Below are 20,640 nucleotides of genomic sequence, written 5' to 3'. Positions count from 1 at the left end.
TTCAAGGAGCAATCAGTCATCAGTAATTGGATTACTTTTTCAAAGTACAGTGACGAAATTAAGTATTTGATCCTCTGTCAGTTTTGCAGGTTTTCCCACCTCCAAAGAATGGAGAGGTCTGTAATTTTTATTGTAGGTACACTTCAACTGTGAGAGACAGAATCTAAAAACAAAACAAAACAGAAAATCACATTGTATGATTTTGAAATCGTTAATTTGCATTTTATTGCATGAAATAAGTATTTGATCACCTACCAACATGCAAGAATTCTGTCTCTCACAGACCTGTTAGTTTTTCTTTAAGAAGCCCTCTTATTCTGGACTCTTTACCTGTATTAATTGCTCCTGTTTGAACTTGTTACCCGTATGAAAGACACTGGCTGGGTTTTCCAGCATGACAGTGACCCCAAACACACAGCCAGGGCAACTAAGGAGGGACTTCATAAGAAGCATTTCAATGTCCTGGAGTGACCTGGCCATTCTGCAGACCTGAACTCAATAGAAAATCTTTGGGGGGAGCTGAAACTCCAAACCTGAAAAATATGGAGATCTGTATGGAGGAGTGGACCAAAATCCCTGCTGCAGTGTGTGCAAACCTGGTCAAGAACCACAGGAAACATCTGACCTCTGGAACTGCAAACAAAGGTTTCTGTACCAAATATTAAGGTCTGTTTTTCTATTGGATCAAATACTTATTTTATTCAGTAAAATGCAAATTAATTATTTAAAAATCATACAATGTGATTTTCTTTCTTTCTTTTTTTTTTTTTTTTTGATTCTGTCTCACAGTTGAAGTGTATCTACAATAAAAATTACAGACCTTTGCATTCTTTGGAGGTGGGAAAACCTGCAAAATTGACAGTGGATCAAATGCTTATTTTCCTCACTGTAACTGTGGCAACACTGCACATCAATGCTATTAATATATACTTTATTCACATAGGGGCTGGACCTTTCTACTGCATGTATGGGTAAAGACTGTGATTGCACCCCATCCAATACCCTGTAATTTTTGAAAAGGACACAGGTTGGATCACTCTGGAAAATCCATATGTTCATGTAGGCTGCACATCTATGTGCTCGTGAGTGCCTTTCCCTGCACAGCTGTCCCAGCGAGGTTTATGCTAACAAGATGCACTTGGGCGTTACCTGTCCATCCTGCTTTTGCGCATTGTTTAACATCGACATTAGATTAGTATTAGTGGTGTCTAAATAAATTCCTAGAGCCATTTAGTGCAGTAACCGGGGGTGTAACGATTCACTGATACTAATCGGAAATTGCTTTTAAAGTAGTAAATGTGATCTCAATTTAGATGTGATCTGAATTTACTGGCTGAAATTTAGATGTGATCTGAATTTACTATGAACCGGACAATGGCTCAGTTTTCATGTTATGAATTCAAGCTCTTGTTAAAATTCAGTGGTCAGCATGAGGCTCATGCTAGACTGGTCACAGCAACGTGAACGTCATGAGGTAAAAATAAAATCAACATGTCGGACAGTGCTCGGATGTGCTGCTGTCGTGTTAACGTACCTAACAGGAAGAATATGCTTTGCTATTTATGCTATGCTAACAGGCTAAAAGCAGCTGGCTTCTTCTATGCTGTGCTTCCTCTTACTGTATGTGGTGCTGCCCCCCCGTGGTGAACAAAAGGCAAGCGGCGGCAGCACCAGTGTGGTGTCGCACGTTAGTAAAATCCTGAACAAGGTCCCTGCTCTGTCTTGACACATGAATTTAAAGATAAGGAACATTACTTTTTACTAAATGTAATTTATCATGGTAAAAGAATGTCTGCTTTATGAATTGTGTCAGATTGCTTCGTGCCTCACCAAATTGAATTTGTCTAGCAAAGACCATGAGCGGTGCGATGGTGTGGAATTCTGTCCAGTGTGTCCATCTGCGCGGACACAGCTGCCCTAACCTGAGAACACATGTCACTTGACCTTGTGACTTGCAGACAAAACACATGACGACGTGTCTTTTGAACATCACTTTGGAGAACTTTTGAAACTTGTGCCTGCTTGTTAGCTTCAATGCTGTTTTGCAGCCTAATTTTTAATCTTAGAAGCCGTCCATCATCCTGTTGTTTACTGCTCCAACATACTGTAAAATCAGTTTAACTGTATTTTTTTTCCAAGTTCACGTTTTCTTTTTTTTTTTTTTGGTCCTCTCCTGTAGTGGCTCTCTACCCTCGCAGTTTGTGAACCACTGGTGCATCCTGATTAAATTTTCAGCCGGCACACCTGATTCTCCTCTTGCTCAGTTTACTGCTTATTTCATGCCGCACAGATTGCTTCCTCAATATTTGGCCGACTCCGCCTGCCTCAACCCTTCCGCCTGATCTGCAGTCGTTAGCCACACAATGCTTACCTCCTTTGACCAAATAGGTGCTCTGTGCTTGTAACTAACTCCTGACGTTGCATAGCTTGCCTTGATCACTTTCTCTCCATTTCTTTCCCTTTTTTCTGTTTTGTCTTTCCTCTGTCTCTCTCTCTCTCTCCCCCCTCTTTGGTTCTCATGGCTAATCTGCCTCCACGCTCGCTCGCCCGCCTGCCTGCCTACCTGCCACCCCACACTTTAGCTCTCACCTGAAGTGCGTCGCCTGAGGGAGCGGTGCGCCAGGACCCGACGTGAACTGGCCACGAGACTGGCCGGCAAACACAACTATGACATCAAGGTACCTCAGCCGTAGCAACTGAACATGGCTTCATAACACTTTCTCTTTGCAAAGCTGAAACAGTCCTGCTCCATGTTTGCCAGAAGGCTTGATGATCACCCAGAGCTGAAATGTGCTGCGCTATATGCTCAGCTGATTCAAACGCTCAGCCAACTGTGCACCATCCGTTGGACCGCGGCTGTCTTTTCGAGATTCTCTGGTGCATTTTTCCCCCCTCCTTGCACGTTTAAATAGCAAGACACATTCATGAGACGCATTAATTATTAAATGATACTCAGCGTATTTACTTCCCTAAACATGACTGTGCAAGTTGCCGCCAGTTAATGACCTGCTTTCCTGAAGTAGCGGTGTGTAAAAATACTACCGCCCTGGGGGTATTCTGGATCTGTGGAGTCTGGTTACCGGGCCTCTGCGGTGCTCAGGGTGGTCTTGTGGTCAGCTGAATTCTCAATCACAAAACGGTCCAGCTCCGGCTCCCTGCCGCAGAGCTCGCTGTGTTACTGTAATCTCTCCATGATACACTCAGACTCTGATTAGATCCTGTACAACAGCCTGCAGGGAGTTGCAGATGGCAGGATTTGCGATGAGCCTGCCGAGTGCCACTTCTCTCCATTGCTCTCCAGTCGAGCGCCGTAGGTCCTCGAGCTGAAGCAGCATGGCCGTTTCCGCCTGCAGTAACACTTCTTCCTTGTGTTTTCCTGCTCCGTCTGATCAGGTTCAGCAGCTCATGAAGGCAGCAAGAAGCGGCACCAAGGATGGACTTGAAAAGACCAAAATAGCTGTCATGCGAAAAGTTTCCTTCCTACAGAGAAAAGATCAACTCGGTGGGTAACGTAGAGAAATCTGAAAGCTTTGTAAATGTCTGTCAGCTGGCTTGTTTGTTCATCCGTCAGCCATGATGACATCACCAAATACACATTTAACCTTTGAACATTGTCTTGACAATTTCAGTTTTCAATTAGTTTCATTTATAATTAAAATTTTTAATTTATTTCATTTATACAGCACCAAATCACAACAAAGCTGCCTTAAGGCGCTTCACATGAGTAAGGTCTAACCTTACCAACACTATTGTTTCGACAGAGGCTTTTTTATTTTATTTTTTATATAACTCAACTGCTAATTTAGCTGCAGTACCAAACCAATAGTAGTCATGTTTAGCAAAGTATAATTTTTATTTTTACCTGAGGCCATCAAATATGGCCATTGGGTATTGCAAAGGCTTTGCGTCCGTCTGTCTGTGCTCAGCATAGGCCCAGTCCTATTACCGCCACAGTCTTCAAATTCACAGGGAACATTCTTGGGACATACACCTTTGACAGGTTTAAAGATGGCTAACCTTGACCTATTTTAAGAAGTTAAAAAGTCACATAAATACATTCTCTCTGTCATATATTATGGAATAGACAGCGAGAAATAAACACATCTAAAACTGAAAATGCTATTTTTGTAACCTGATTACACCTCTGGAGTCATTTACAAGACATTTTGTGGTCATTAGTGTGCACGCTAGTGTCCACCAACTCAAAGCTAACTTCCTATGGAGTTAAATTTGTCTCATTAATACCCGCAAATGTACAGAGGGTGATCAACAAATTTTCCTTGATTTGCACAACTTCTGCTCTTGTCAAAAGCTCATGAATATTCAGTAGGGTATACGAGGTCTGTGATGAAAAAAGCTGTCCTTTTTATTTTTTTCAAAAAATAAATTGATTTGATTCATATGTTTTTACGTCAGACATGCTTGAACCCTCGTGCGCATGCGTGAGTTTTTTCACGCGTGTCGGTGACGTCATTCGCCTGTGGGCAGGCCTTGAGTGAGGAGTGCTCCACCCCGCCCGTCGGAATCTCTTTGTCTGAATAGCCGCTGCGGACGATGCGCGTTGCTTTATCAACACTTTTTCTGGACCTGTGAGGGATATCCGAGTGGACACTATTCGAGAAATTAAGCTGGTTTTCGGTGAAAAGTTTAACGGCTGATGAGAGATTATGTGGTGTTTCTGTCGCTGTAAGGACTTCCCACGGAGTGGGACGTCGCGCAGCACTTCCAGGGGCCGTCGTCGGCCTGTTTCGACCTGAAAACATTCTAATTTAAGGCTTACTTCACCCAGGACATCGTGAGAGAACAGAGAAGATTCAGAACAGGCCGGCATGAGGACTTTATGCGGACATTCCACTGTTTAAGGACATTTTGTAATGAAAGACATGCGCGCAAATTCGCCGAGTCGTTTCCGTGACGACTCGGCGAATCTGTGCGCCACGACAGGAAAAACACCTCCGTGTTGAAAACCATTTGTAAAATTCAGGCGGCTTTTGATGGCTTTCAACAAGTGAGTAACTGAGAAATTGTTTAACAGCTTGGGCATGTTCCAACTTGTCCGTTAAGGTTTCCAACGGAGGTGTTTTTCCTGTCGCGACCCCCCGCGGTCGGGTCCGGCCCGACATGCTCACACGTTCCCATTACAAAATGTTAACAATGGAATGTCTGAATAAACTCCTCATGCCGACTTCTTCTGAAAGTTCTCTGTTCTCTGATGACTTCCTGGGTCAACAGAGCCTGAAATGTGGAAGTTTTCAACTTGAAACGGCGACACAAAATCTGTCATCAGCCGTTAAAATTTTTACCAAAAACCAGCTGAATTTATCGAATGGTGTCCACTCAGTTGTGCCTTACAGTTTTTGAAAAAATTTTTATCAAACAAAGCAGCAGTCTGAGCCATTCCTAAACAATGAAAAAACGATGAGAGGGTGGGCCACTCCTCACTCAAAGACTGCCCACAGGCGAATGACGTAACCGACAGGCGTGAAAAAACTCTCGCATGCCCACGAGGGTTCAAGCATGTCTGATGTAATCACACGTGATTCAAATCCATATGGTTTTTGAAAAAAATAATAAGGTCCGTTACTTTTATCACAGACCTCGTATCTTATATATTATATTCCAATTCTAAGGTGGAAGTATGCCAGTATATAAAGATATATCTAAATATCTAAAAAGGAAGAGTAAAATAGGAGAGTAGAAAAGAGTAGAGCCACTTTGGTGCCTGATCTTGAGAACTACACACACACACACACACACACACACACACACACACACACACACACACACACACACACACACACACACACACACACACACACACACACACACACACACACACACGCAAGGCCTCCTGCAGACACAATTAAAACCTAAATATTGTTTTTGATTGATTGATTGATAAAGCCAATAGGATCTTAATAATTAATTAAACAACTGCAATTTATAAAGAACACATTGCTCGTATGGCTGAGGGTATTTCAGTATTGCGTTATTTTTAAATGTATTAAGAACACACTGTGCTATATTCTGCTCTGAGCACACTTTTTCCCATCAGACTAAAAGTCCTGGGAGTCTGCTTGGGAAAACCAGGAGTTGTGAGCAGGTTTGTCCAAGTAGAACTGGAGTTGCATTGGGACGGGCATCCAACATAAACCTTGTGACAAATCCCTGTGTGGCTCTATACAAGAGCTGCTGTCACGACCTCGAGCAACCAGGGTCAGCAAAAACGAAAAGAAGAGCAACATACTTTATATCAAACAGACTGTAAAATGGAACAACATCAGGCAAAGTAAATGACAGTGGTATTAAAAAAAACAGTACATTTGGATCAACTGAAAGCAGCTTAATAAAAAGTTACAGATATGGAAAAATACATTTTTTACAAATCTAATCAAAACTTCAGTTGGAAAAGTGAACTTAAAAATTTTCTACAGAGATCTGTAAGAAATTAAATGACAAGCACTCCTGCACCTTTGTGCAAAATTTAAAGATTTTATTTTATTTATTTTTTTTACTTTTGAGTTTTCAGAAGAAAGTTGTGAGAAGATGGTGAGTATGCAGTAAGTCTCATTTTATGACTATAATGTCCAACAGTACATCTTCTGACCCACTTTCTGAGAGGTCAAACTCAAATTTGAGTGAAACATTCAAAAAACAGCTTTCTGTTATAACTCATTATTACTGAGCTCCGTTTTTTGGTGTCTTTCTCTCGGAGATGTTTTACATTTGACCTCACTGAACAGCTTGCTGCGTTTTTGTTCATCTGTCTTTTAAAATGTTTTTTTTTTAAGCATACAAGACTAAATGAATAGACAAGGAACAGAAGAACAATAAGACCTTGCAGTATTTTGTGTGTCTGTAGTGACCTTTGACTATGCCTTTTTACATTTGTGTGTGTGATATATATATATATATATATATATATATATATATATATATATATATATATATATATATATATATATATATATATATATGATTTTTTAAGGTAGTCATACAGCTTATAATTGAGCCCAAACACCCAAACAAGAACCCAAATGTCCAACAATTCATCATAGCTGAATTTCTGTACTATTACTGTTATGTATTTCATATATTTTAGTGAACTAGGTAGGAGCACTGTTAATGTAGTTCTACAGCAATCTGACATTTGACCCTTTTGACCTTGGGTTTCACCCAAATGATGACTTGTGGTTGACCTTCACAGGATAATTTTGGAATCCACCAAAGTTTGTACCACATTTGGTCCGAATGGAATTGATCATCATATTCCTTGACCTTGACCTTTGTCAAAATGAATTGTTTCAGGACAGCCTGCACTGGCATATAAAGTTTGGTAGAAACCATCAAAAGTCCCTGAGGGAGAGTAGTCCACAAGCTTGGCCTCAGTGATTGACATTTGACAAGTTTCCCTTGGCCTGGCCAATTCCAAAGCCCACTTCTATGTGCAAATCAGAATGAAATACGGTACTTAGTTTGACCTTTGACCCCAGTGATTGTTGTTTGGTAAGTTTGATGTTCTATCCATTCATTTTAGGAATCCGATGATTCCAGTAAAGGGTCAAGGTTGGCTGGAGCCTATCCCAGCGGTCATTGGGCGAGAGGTGGGGTACACCCTGGGCAGGACGCCAGCCTGTCACAGGAGAGACAAACCACTGAGCCACCCTAATTTTGATCTTACTTGCTGTTCAATTCCAAAAAATACCTCCATATCTATACCAGGATTGTTGGACATTTGAGTAAAAAAAAAAATCCACATTTTGTACAGTGACCTTCACCTTTGCCAAAACAAACCCTGGCATTGACCATCATCCACATATTGTGTTTGGTTGAAATCAGCCAATGGACGTGGGAGGAGGAGGGGAACATGCGGAGACAAACGTTGCTCAGATTGCCGTATGATATATTTACCTCTGCCAAACAGCAGGGGAGTGCTGAGATGATGACATCATGCCAGTTGTCTGTTTTTGGACACTAAAACTTAGAAGCTGATTGATGGATGATAACATTTTTTTCATTGCAGAGTCATGGAAGTGTTGAGCAAAATTTACATGTGATCTCAGTCTGCTGCAGAATATTTCCTCTTCTCTTTCTTCAGTTTCTTTAACATCGGAAAATAAGTTTTTGTTTTATCTCGTTGCTAAGTCTTCTGGTCTTATGATGGCACAAAGATTTAACCATTCAATTTCTGGTCGGCCTTCCTCGTGGAAACACTGGTGTAATAATGGCCAATCCAATATCAAAAGTATAGATAATATAGAATGTGTGACTTCATAGAATTTGTACAAATCTGATGTGACACTTCCTAATTTGAGAAAAGGTTTTTTTATTTTTTTTTTATCATAACTCAGCCCATCATTGAGTTACAACTTCCAAAAAACTTCTATCAGAAAGAGCTAGATTAAGAATTCCAGCTGTTCCAGACTGCTTCCTGTCCAGGGTTGCTGGTAAATAATGCATTTTGGTTTTGAAGTTTGGCACTTGATGTATGCAGCACTGTCCAAACTGAAGTATTGTTCAAGCCACAAACAGTCTACTTTTGCTTTCAGTATGAAGAAGAAGGAATAATTCATGATTACAACAGCAACATTGGCCTTAGAGGCCACCGGGACGCCACGACTAACGCAGCTTCATAAATCACATGCAGTCGTCATGCAAGTCTGAACACTGTGCCAACATTCAGGTTCAAACTAATACAGTGGAACCTCAGTTTTAGAACTTCATTGGTTCCTAAATGTTGTTCTTAAACAGAGTTCTTCTTAAACCGAAACCAGTTTTTCCATAAGAAACAATGTCAGATGGATTAATCGGCTCCTGGCCCCAAACAGAACACTGTGTTTTTACCTTTTTAACAGCATTTCATGCATAAAAGGCAGACAAAATACAAAGAATATGCATAGTATCTTAAGCCTCTGTCCCGCCATGAATAATGAGCCACGCATGGGTGTGTCAGCAATTATTTGAAGAATGATCCATGTTTTAATCTATTACGTATCTGCTATGCAGAAGCCTCTCTGTACCTCACATGTGCCAGGTATCAGCCTCTAGTGCAACACGACCGACTTGTCATTTGAGCCCCGTCCAGCCTCAAATGGCTTGTGTCGCTGCATATGATCTACATCAAGCCACATATGATCCATGTAGCGCCATGTTAATGCAACATTGGTGCACCTTTAGGCATGGGTTTGATCCAGACCTCCATCCATCCCACACTTGGTCGCTTTTAAAGTGTGGGTTTTCAATTCACAGCATCCATTCAAGATGTCACGTTTTTAAGCACAGTCCAAAAATAGACGCTCCAGTACAGTCTGTGCGCACACTACACTCCAGTATGGTGTGCGCATCTGTGCGCCAGGCTGCTGTTCACCTGTGTTCCAGAGTCATTAAATGCACCAGACCAGCTAGAACTGAACAACAGGTTCCTGGACAGCCGCCTCAGCGCTTCCTCTCGCTGGCTTTATTTCTTCCGTGGCATTTTGACACCACGATGCAACTACTAACTTTGTGTTCGTCTGTTAATGTCTGCAAAATCGTTCTTTTGCGCACGTGCGTTTTGTGTTCCTGGACAGTCGCCTCTGGACTCCTTCACACTGGCTTTATTTCTTCCGCAGCTTTAAACACACATTTGACACATGATCCAACTTTTAACTTTGTGTTTGTCCATTATTGACTGCAAAATCACTCTTTTGCGAGCTGGCGTTTTGCGTAAATACTCTTCTTGAGCGCAAGTCATTGCATCAGTGCACGGAGAGTGCGCCTCATCAGATCCATTTACAAGATGTTAAATTTATCATAAACATACTTTTACAGCAGCTTATAAAAACAGAATGAACATACAACTGTTTTACCAAGCTAAAAAAATAATAACCTTTAAGCTCTTCCAAAATACGCTCATAGAGCAGGAAAGAAGGGAAACAAAGGAAAAAAAAAAAGGGTCCAGGTGAAACAGCTCTGTGATTCCAGAAGCGATTAGAGGTGTTTTCAACATCCAAGCTCTGACAGAAAATAATTAATCCACGAAAAATAATTATTTTATATACAGCGTCTGTCGCACAAAGCAGGTGGAATTGTGCACAAGAGGGCTGAGGGCTAACCCATACACAAACTGCCTCACACTTTTGTTGCTAAATTTTGAACTTCTTGAAATTAGCACCACGCTCAGAGATGACCTTCGTTAGCTGAATATTCTGCCTCTCAGAGCCACTATTCTTCCACGGTTGTTGAATACCTCCTGTCGTGCCAAAAAAAACATGCTGCGTGGCTCATTATTCACTGTTCATTATTGACTAGGTTGCAGCCATGTCACTGCCAGTTTACTTCCACCTCAGGTCCGTCACTGGTGTGAAAATCCGCGGCTGTCGGCGCGTTTTACCATAGAGATACATTGTGCATGTGGGAGTGGTGTTTGCTCTTGAATTCCAGATTTAAGTAATCATTTGTTTGAATTTCGATATATTTCTGTTGTTGGGACCTTAGTGTGGCCTTCAGCTGTTCAGAGGTTTTGGATAATATCTCCTGGGTGTGATATAAAACCAAATTAGCAGCAGCAGGACTGGTATCTCGTCCGTACCAACACGAAGCTGGACGATGGAAAAATGATCCCACACAGTGGCCAGATGTTCAGTGAATATCCTGATATTTAGTCCTATCTCATAGACAACACCAGGTATTTTTGTATTTTCTATCATTTATTTCATGTGTGCATTGTGAATTGCTGGTCTGCTCCAGGAGGGGCTAGCTGCTGATTATTTTCCCCAAAGTGATCAATGTGATGCAAAATCCTCTTGGTGTTTCATGACAGATGTTATAGTTACCTCCGCCAAGGAGGTTATGGTTTTGGTTGCGTCCGTTTGTTAGTTGGTTGGTTGGTTTGTTAGCAGGATTACTCAAAAAAATCCTCAACGGATTTCAATGAAATTCTTACCAGGGGTGTTTCTTGGCCTAACTTAGAAGTCTTTAAATTTTGGTAATGATCTGGAACACGGTCCAGATCCAGCCATTTTTTTAAGGATTCTTTATCATTGCAGGATAGGGCCAGTTTCAACATTTTTGCATCTAACTTCATGAAGACGGGTCATAAAGGCTGAACAAAAATTAAGTTACAACACAACAATAATTTACCGTTTGTTTCTCCTCATTGAATAAACTTGTTGTTCATGCAGTTACTCTTTATAAATACATTTGCTGAAGATCTAAGGGTTTAACCCTCTGTGGCTGACAACATCGTATACGACAGCTGAGACCAAGCTTTACTAAATTATAAATAACTTTTTAATGATATGAGATAGAAACACACTTTTTTTTTTTGTTGAAAAGTTAACTCCGCAAACTTTCGGGCCACCGTCCACCATCTTTGTACTCCTCATAGAAGCTGTGTGATGATGTGAGCAATGTGAGTGTCCAATCGGAATTGGTTCACCGTCACATGGTTTTCCAAAGTCCGATCGTAGGGCAGATTCACCTCACATGACACACCACAGATTGTTTTTAGGAGTGATGTATTACTAGTTTATTATAGTTTGCTGTGTGTTTTGAATAAATGTGTGTGGAAAATTATTTCCCACTTTACTTTTCTCCTTTCATATTTCTGATTGTAAACCTTTATTACACTTATAAAACACAACTATAGCATATATATTTTAAAAGTACAGGTTGTCCTGAAAAAAAAGACATAAAACTTGATTGTGGGATGCAGGGAGAGCTGTTAACAGCAATAATAACACATTTATGCCAGGCGAGTGAACTGTCCAAAAAAATGCCCTCGGACCCCAGAGGGTTAACCACTGAATCTGAAACATGACGGTAGATGCGTGAAATGATGTGGAATAAGTCGCTTTGTCAAAGGGTATTCCATGTGACGTCAGTGACCCTATGGCCTTGGCGGAGGTTTGCGCTCTCCGAGTGCTTCTTGTTTTTTCTCGCTTTGTTGGTACAACTCACTGCCCCACATTGCCGAGGCATTAAAAAAACAAAACAGTGATGAAAATGAAAAAACGCGCATCAACTTACATTGTCCGCTATGGATTGTTTTCACACCAGCCAGTGTTGCTAAGCATGTTGCTAAGAGCTCACAGACAGAGTGCCCGGATGTGCGACCAAGTCAATTTGGTGGCACCAGGGCTTTATACCAAATACTTTACGATAAAGAGACTTGATGACGTACATGGAAGGCGAAGGGGACGGATGTTACTGTATGGAAGGGCAATCTGCCCCCATAAGAAGATCAGGTAACTGAACTTTTGGGCTTCTCTACTAACAGCATTTGCACTTTTAGCAGCAGTTGGTAGCTTCACTTAATGTATAATGACTGGAAAAAATAGGTGGCTCATAACTTTTAATGTCCACAACAGAGTAAACCATTGGGAGAACCACAGTGCAGTCCCCAAAAATATGATTTAATAAACACCTGAAGATGGATGTACTTGCTTCTGTTTCTTCTTCTTTCAAGTTTATTGGCGGATTGCAGTCCAACACAGTGCATTACCGCCACCTACTGTGGCGGAGGTGTTCGTTATCCAAGACAAAAAGTGATGCATTTTTCGTTCAAAAAATATGTTCCTGAACCAGTTTGTTTGTAAAAAGAGCCGTGCCGAAAACCGAGGCTCCATTGTATGTGGAAGAATAATCTGCAAATTCTGATATTAAAAGATGGTAACATGAGCTAAAATCTGAGGTTCACTGGTCCTCATCTTTCTCTGTCAGAATCCAAGATTTAAAAGCTGAATTTACAGTAGTTTGTATGGTGTTACAAACAGAAATTTTGCAGACCCAAGTTTTGAGCAAAGTAAAAGGGATGTGCACGGTACAGTACGCGGTAGGTTGCATCATAGCAACCACCACCCTACAACAACATATTAGCCTCCTGTAGAAACCATACTCGCTAATTTCAGACATCACAGAGAGTTAATGAAGACAGTGCTGGTATTTCTCGGTGTTGATCTGGAGGGGAATAGCATTATATTTCTTTTCCAGCAATCTTTTGTTATCATTCCACCATGTTTAATTGGAACAGTGGCGGCTTTGGGTCTCTGTCTTCATGTTGACGGGTGAAGTGGGTATTTTTGAACGTCTTTGTGCCAGTGCACAGAAGGCGTTGGATCTTGTTTCTGCCGACACACTTCCTTTTCGCCCTATAGATGTACAGTATTGTGTTGAAATGTCTTTATTTCCACTAAAGGCCTCCCCTCCGCCCCGCTTCCGCTTCTTTCCCCCATTGAGCACTTTCTCTTTTCAGACAGTAAAGCTGTCTTTTCATAGTTTAGAGGTAATTAAGGTGTCACAGTTTGTCTCTGTCTTCAGCGAGATGCAAGGGCTGCGTTTCTGTTTCTGCCTGTCTGCGTGTCCTTCAGTTTTAACTGCTGCGTTTTCCTCTGCAGAAGAGGTGGAGGACGACGCGGGATACCTGGATGTGGCAGTGTCCGAAGACAAGCATCCTCCCCCGCAGCTGAGCCCCATGCCAGAGGGTCTGACCAGCCACCAGGTACTACTGCCAGGCAGAGCAGGTGGCTTGTCATTGTTCCCCAAAATAAATGCAGGAAAACGCACCTAACGGCATGTGTTTACGGCGACGTGCAGTCAAATCCAACTGCAGGATTCCTTGCTTCTTTCTGTATTTTTACATTTCTCGACACAGTGTTCCCTTTATGCTGCAAAAACAAATGGGGCCTCATTCGTGACATGTTGATCTTAACTACTGCAGATGAACAAAATAAGAACTTTTGTGGGATTTGTCTGTGCTTTCTCACAACAGCTCAGGAACATTCATAAGAAAGCTCAGATTTTATGTTGCTAATAAACCAGGAATGCTACACTCTAACAGCATACTGTATGTAACGACTTTATGGATAGTTAAACTGGAAACAAAACACAACAGAGCTTAAAACAGTGTCATGTTTTAATTAGGCTGCTGGTTCGTTGGGTTTTTGATGAGTTAACCCAAAACACATGAGCTGATTTCCATAACCATAGTGAAAATGGTGAACCTAATATGGAATGGAAACCATTAAAATGTGGGGAGAACCTGGAAAAAATGGTTAAAAAGAAAATCTTTCTTTCTCGTTTATAAGATAACATGTTAATAATGATTTGTTTAAATTGTGTTGAAACCATTTTTTTTTTAAATAAGTATATATTTAATGAAAGGATGGCTGTGGATAAAGGGGTGACTGTTGTATGGCTGGGGGGCCTGGCTGCCTTTTTGTTTCTGTCTTTTGTTTTTCCTTCCAGGTGGCTTGCATTTGGGACTGAGTGGCTGTGTTGCTGAGGTTATCAGGACCTCACCCTGATCACCTGCGGCTCGTCAGGACTCACAGCTGAGGTGCATCTATATGGATTGGAACATGGTGGCATTTAAGACTGGAGTATACAGTGTGTATTTGCCAGAGACTCAACCTTGTGACCAGACGGGTGAGATCGTCGTCTCGGGAGCCATCTCATCATCAGTGGATGCAGAGAACGTCCAGGGTTTGATGCACGGTTTGTGAAAGAGGAGGGGGTGAGGTCTCACGCTCGTCAGCACACTTCCTGAGGTACGTTAGATTTTGTGACTAACGTTTATACAGTCAGTAAATGTGGTGTCCCTCACACCTTATTATATTGAGCTGTACGTTAGTCATGTATCGGCTTCCACTGCAGTGGAGTTTTGTGAACTGGATGTTCCATGCCTGCAGGTTGGGAAGCTGATTAGTAATCAAGCCAGGAAGTGTTTGCTGTTTGTACACCTTTAAGTGTTCTCTCTGTGTGTAGAGTGTGGACTCACATAATGGTTCCTTCTTTCACAGACTCGGTTTGTTGCGGCCACCTGGGGGGTGTCGGCGGGGTCCTTGGGTCCGAACAGCTTCTGGCTCCGGACCGTTAGCGCTGCTGGGAGCGCACCACGCCAGACCGCACTTTCTGTTATTTTTGTATCACTGTCATGTATTAAATTCAGTTAGCCTTTGTACCGTGCTCTGCTTATTTCATACTGGGTCCTTCAAACGCTGGTCGGTTCTCCGAGCTGCGTCCGACACATAACAATGACACTGGGTCCCCTTCTGCACCATTAAAACCTTTCCTGAAATTGTGGGCCCAGATTAGCAATCAGAGATTGACGTTTTGGTGCAGCTAAATGTCTGGGTTAATAAATTATTATTATTTTATTATAAACATAATGATATACACACTTTTGTTTTAGTAGTTAACAATTAAGCCTTTTATTAGTACTAATATATTTTCAATAAATGTGTAGAATAGCTTACATACAACCTAAATTCTAATTAAATATTGTTTCACATCACAAAAAAAAAAATGTGTGTGGGGGGTTACAACTTTTACTTTTTAATTTAGTACTAATCTTTTTAATTTTAGTACTATTGTTGTTGATCTCTTACTCCTCTTCTTCCTCCTTTATTTCCCTTTATCTTCTTCTATTATTATTATTATTATTATTTTAATTTTATTCATATTTTACCCTGTGCATCTGCAAAACAGTGATAGCAAGATAGCATGTGTGCACAAGATAACTCAAAACAGTTGGATGTATTTCCTTCAAACGTAGTTACATAGTTACAACTTTGATACATATCGAAAAGTGAATAGATTTTGGAGTAATGTGGTCACACGTCACAAAACCCCTTTTGGTGTGTTTCAACAACCAACAAACCTCGAAAGATGAAAACGTATTGATCCGCAAAATATTTGTGATTGATTGATATGAATGACTTAAAAATTAAGTCAAACAGAAATCAAGGTGTATAGCTAAGAGTTAAGTTGCACCAGCCCTCTGAGGCCTTTTGTTCTTTCTTCTTGTTCTTCTTCTTCTGCTAGTAGTAATCTTGTTTCTTCTGTCATTTTGTTTCTGGAGGTACTTTGTTTTGTCAGGACACCATGATGATTTAGGTGTTCCTTTGTTATTGACACCTTTCTGAATAACAGTCAATTTCAGAACTAATGCAAGAAACAAATCCAGATTCTGTGCATGTGTCATGAATGTGGTTGTTTCTCATTTTAGGAGAGAAAAAAGAAAGCGCTTGTGAATGAGATCCATTAGGTCTTGAACAGTCACTTTAACATAACATGAAATCCAGTGATTCAGCACTGCTCAGGACCTGCTCCCCAAAGATGTGCAATCCATCAAACAGCACCACATTTAGAAAAAAGAAAAAAGTGTAGTAGCACGCCGCGGTCCCATCATGTCCTCTTAGTGCTCAATTTCCTGACTGGTCTGTTGTCTTTGCAGGTTGTCAGACGCCATATCGTCAGCTCCATCATTCAGAGTGAGCGCAGCTACCTGGAGTCTCTGAGGAGAATCCTGCAGGTGAGCTGTTTAGTCCCTCTTGTCTTCCTCTGCCATATGCAATATCCTCACCAATTAGGCGTTAAATATTGCACTGGAAAGAAACACGACATTATCCATCAAATTACCGAGGCGCCTCAGAATAAATAACCCTAAATAAAACAGCCATCCTCATTTCTGTGGCGAGGATGTTGGGCTTTCCCAGGACGGGGCGCAGCCTTTGATCTTTCATTTCCATTTCCAGTTTATGACTGTTGTTTGGTGATATGATGTGACACTTTGTGTTACTTTGTGTGGCTGTTTTGGCTGATTAATCTGGTTGATTAAATGCACTTTCAGATAATCTTCCTTGTCTGATGTCTGCGCTCACACAGTAAATTTCATCACTCATCTTCAACCACTTTTCCGGGTTCGGGTCACGAAGGCAACAGCCCCAGCAATGTGGCCCTTTCCTGGGCCACATTGACCACCTCTGACTGGGGGATCCCGAGGCATTCCCAGGCCAGTCTGGACATATAATCTCTCCACCTAGTTCTGGGTCTTCCCCTGGGTCTTCTCTCAGATGGACGTGCCTGGAACATCTTTCTTGGGAGGCACCCAGGAGGCATCCTTACCAGATGCCCAAACCACCTCAGCTGGCTCCTTTCAATGCGAAGGAGCAGCGACTCTACTCCGAGGTCCCCACGGATGACCGAATTTCTCACCTTATCTCTAAGGGAAACACCAGTCACCCTCCTGAGGAAGCCCATTTCGTCCGCTTGTACCCGCAATTTAGTTCTTTCGGTCATGACCCAACACTCATGACCATAGGTGAGAGTAGAAATGAAGATTGACCAGTAGATCGAGAGCTTCGCCTTTTGGCTCAGCTCCCTTTTCGTCACAACAGTACAGTAGAGCGAATGCAATACCGTCCCTGCTGCGCTGATTCTCCAGCCAATCTCACCCTCCATCGTCCCCTCACTCCTGAACAAGACCCCGAGGTACTTGAACTCCTTCACTTGGGGCAAGACCGTATTCCCTACACGGAGTAGACAATCCATCGGTTTCCTGCTGAGAACCATGGCCTCAGATTTAGAGGTGCTGATCCTCATCCTAGCCGCTTCACACTCAGCTGCGAACCGATCCAGTGACTGTTGGAGGTCATCGGCTGATGAAGCCAACAGGACCACATCATCTGCAAAAAGCAGTGATGAGACCCTGAGCCCACCAAACCGGAAACCCTCCTACCCCCGACTACGCCTCGATATCCTGTCCATGAATATCACAAACAGGATTGGTGACGAGGCGCAGCCCTGGCTGAGGCCAACCTCCACCGGAAATGAGTCCGACTTACTGCTGAGCCTCTCTGGGAACCATCACCTTATTGTGGTGGAGTGGTTTGTGTGCCTCTATGAACCTGAGAGCTGTGTTGTCTGCAGCCTTTGTACTCCTGGTAGGGTCTCCCATAGCAAATTGGTCTCAGGCGAGAGGTCAAACTAAGAATGGTTCACGAGACACCATGATAGAATAAGGTAGAGGAAACGTGACCCGGCCTGGAGGAAGCCCGGGGTCCTCATCTGGAGACAGGCCTGGATGTAGGGCACGTCAGCAAGTGCCTGGTGGCTGGGCTTGCCACGGAGCCCATTTGGGCACAGCCCGAAAAAGCAGTGTGGACTTTTCATCTCCACCCTGTGGGGGGGCTCACCACGCGCTGGGGGAACCGCTGGTGTCGGGTGCGCTGTTTTTTGGGTGGCAGGGGCTAGCTCTGGGGGTGTGGAATGTCACCTCGCTGTTTGGGAAGGTGCCTGAGCTTGTGCGGGAGGTGGAGCGATACCAGTTAGATCTGGTGGGTCTCGCCTCCCTGCACAGCCTCGGCTCTGGAACCACTCTCCTTGATAGGTGTTGGACAGTAAATTTTGTAGAGTAAAATATACTCTGCCGAGATAACATTTGGTTCCAGTCCAAATTCAACCCTATTACAATGCTAAATCAATTCTATCACAATGTAAAAATAACTCATGCTGTGAATGACTCTTACTGGAGTTGAAAAACGTGATTTAACAAAACAGTAGAGCTGATTTCACTCGATAATAGCGTGAATTTCACTCAGTTTGGACTGGGAACAAATGTTATCCCTGCAGAGTATATTTTACGCTGCATAGTCTACTGTGCATAAGGCTGATATAAAAAGAAATAATTGTCAGTCACATCTGACAAGCGGACTTATTGTGGTTTCTTTGCCTCGATGGTACGTCTCCCTCTTGTGTTAAATTCGATGTAGACAGGTGCCTGAAAACAGCGGGAATGGGTGCTTTGAAACAGTAGGAAACGTGCCACTGTTACTTGACAGAAAGCGGTACGACTTGAAGAGGGAAAATGCAGACAGTAGCTGTGATCAATAATAGTTCAGATCAGTACAGCTGCATTGTGCCTGCAAGAGACCTTGCGACCCACGAGACTGGTGCTCATGCATTTTAATACGACTTGTTTAAATCTTGACTCGTTCCTGTATGTTTGTTTGGCACACACTGTTATCTACTTCAGTATGTTGAGATTCAAGGCCACGTTTGCTGGATTTCTATCCACAAAGAGCCTGTCAGCTCCGATCTGTAGGCTATGCTAATATTCTCGGGGGTGCTGATTGAAGCATCAGCCAGTGCCCCTTTCACTGTGCTGCTGGTGCATGTGTAACTCTCCTAGGAGCGGCTTTTTGCTATTATAACACTGACTTTTATGATTACAAGTCACCTTGAGTTGCAAACGTGTTTGCTTGTAGCAAATGCTGTTTCCTGAATGAATCCGTCGGACTGATGCGCTTCCAGGAACCATTCTTCATCTTTCACGCCTCTTTTGCCGTTATCCCCTCAGTTGTGTAGTTTGGCTGCCAGGAAAATAAAAGGTGCACCATGGGCGTGAATCACCGTTTCATTCCACTGCAGACACACACATACACACACAAACATGAACAACAAATATAAAACCCAATTTTCTTTCACAATCTCTCCAGGAATACCACCGGCCCTTGATGGAAGCGGATCCTCGCATCTTGAGCCCACGGAAGATCCGTCCGATATTTTACAGAATCAGAGAGATCACACAGTGCCACTCCATGTTTCAGATTGCACTGGCCTCACGCGTGGCCGAGTGGGACAGCAGTGAGAAAATTGGAGACTTATTTGTTGCTTCGGTTAGTACGTGTGCGTGTGGTAGGTGTGTTTGTATTTGTTGTGTGGAATATAGAGGCAGACTTCCCTGTTCGTACGCACGCTTTCAGCCTCAGACACTATCAGAGAACAGCTTTCTGGTACTCTTTTTAGCTTTCTTACCTAAATTTATGTCAATGCTGTCTGCTGCCAGACTTATAAAGGGGCAACAGGTTTTAGGCTGAACGCACCACAGGAGTCACTAAAGCAGTGCAGAATATCTGTGATGCCTTCCGTGACCCCTGTTATAATATGTGCTCACCCATCATCTCCCTTCATTATTTGTCAGTAAGAGGGGGAATGTGAAAGTTCTGCAGGTTTTTTTTGTTTTTTTTAATTTGGGGTATACTAGTCATCGAACGGCTTTAATGCGTCATATGACTCAACCACCTTAGCAAAAACTCCTTTATTACCTCACCTGCATCTCTCCATGTTTGTACAGTTCCACTTTAAACAACTCTAAACTGTAAAAATAAAATTCCCTCTTAATTTGCAAACTATTGGCAGCTGGAGTGTCAACATTATGACGTTATTCTACAGTGTGGCTGCCATAAGATGCCTTATTACTATAAAAATATTACAGTGCTGCCCCACTGTTAAATTCCAGTAAGCGCTTGTGGTTTCCAGACTAGTAAAATCCTGCAGCTGCTCCCTTCTATCATTAGGTGTCATCACAGCAGGTCTGAGGTGGATCTGCGTGTTGATTTGGCACATATTTTATGCCGGATACCCTTCCTGACGCACCTCCATATTACATCGAGAATGGGCAGGGGTGGGTTTGAAGCAGGAACCTTCCGCACTGGAAACGCGCACTTAACCGCTTGGCCACCACAGTAAAACAATTCAGTGAGAATTCATTGGGCTTCCTTGGTTCTTCGTTTTGCCACATGAGGTTCAGTTTGGGATCCACATATTGACTTGACTTTTCCAAAGCAATTCCAGCTGTACAAGGAAAATGGGACCTGGCCAGCCTTTGAACCACTGATAGTCTGTTTGGGAGGGAAGTGCACTAACTACGTGCACCACCGTGCACAGTGACATGCACTTGTGTATTTGTCAGCTTGTTTTAGCCTGCTGATACAGTACCCTCCTCAATTCTAAACAGGTATGATAAATGGTAAATGGACAGCATTTATATAGTGCTTTTCCATCTGCATCAGATGCTCAAAGCGCTTTACAATTATG

General features: G+C 42.5%; 1 protein-coding gene across 1 annotated transcript in view; it reads left to right on the top strand.

Annotated features, from left to right (window-relative positions):
- arhgef10la (Rho guanine nucleotide exchange factor (GEF) 10-like a) overlaps positions 1–20,640 on the top strand; it is a 468,560-nt gene that overhangs the window by 85,292 nt on the left and 362,628 nt on the right. The window contains 5 exon segments of the mRNA XM_034165874.1: positions 2,583–2,678; positions 3,394–3,502; positions 13,377–13,480; positions 16,217–16,294; positions 19,260–19,439. Coding sequence (XP_034021765.1) covers positions 2,583–2,678; positions 3,394–3,502; positions 13,377–13,480; positions 16,217–16,294; positions 19,260–19,439 — 567 coding nt within the window.

Source organism: Thalassophryne amazonica, chromosome 3 (assembly GCF_902500255.1).
Source record: "Thalassophryne amazonica chromosome 3, fThaAma1.1, whole genome shotgun sequence".
In the NCBI taxonomy this organism is placed as follows: Eukaryota; Metazoa; Chordata; class Actinopteri; order Batrachoidiformes; family Batrachoididae; genus Thalassophryne; species Thalassophryne amazonica.
The sequence above is the reverse complement of the archived record's forward strand: the minus strand, read 5'-3'. Positions and strand labels throughout refer to the sequence as shown.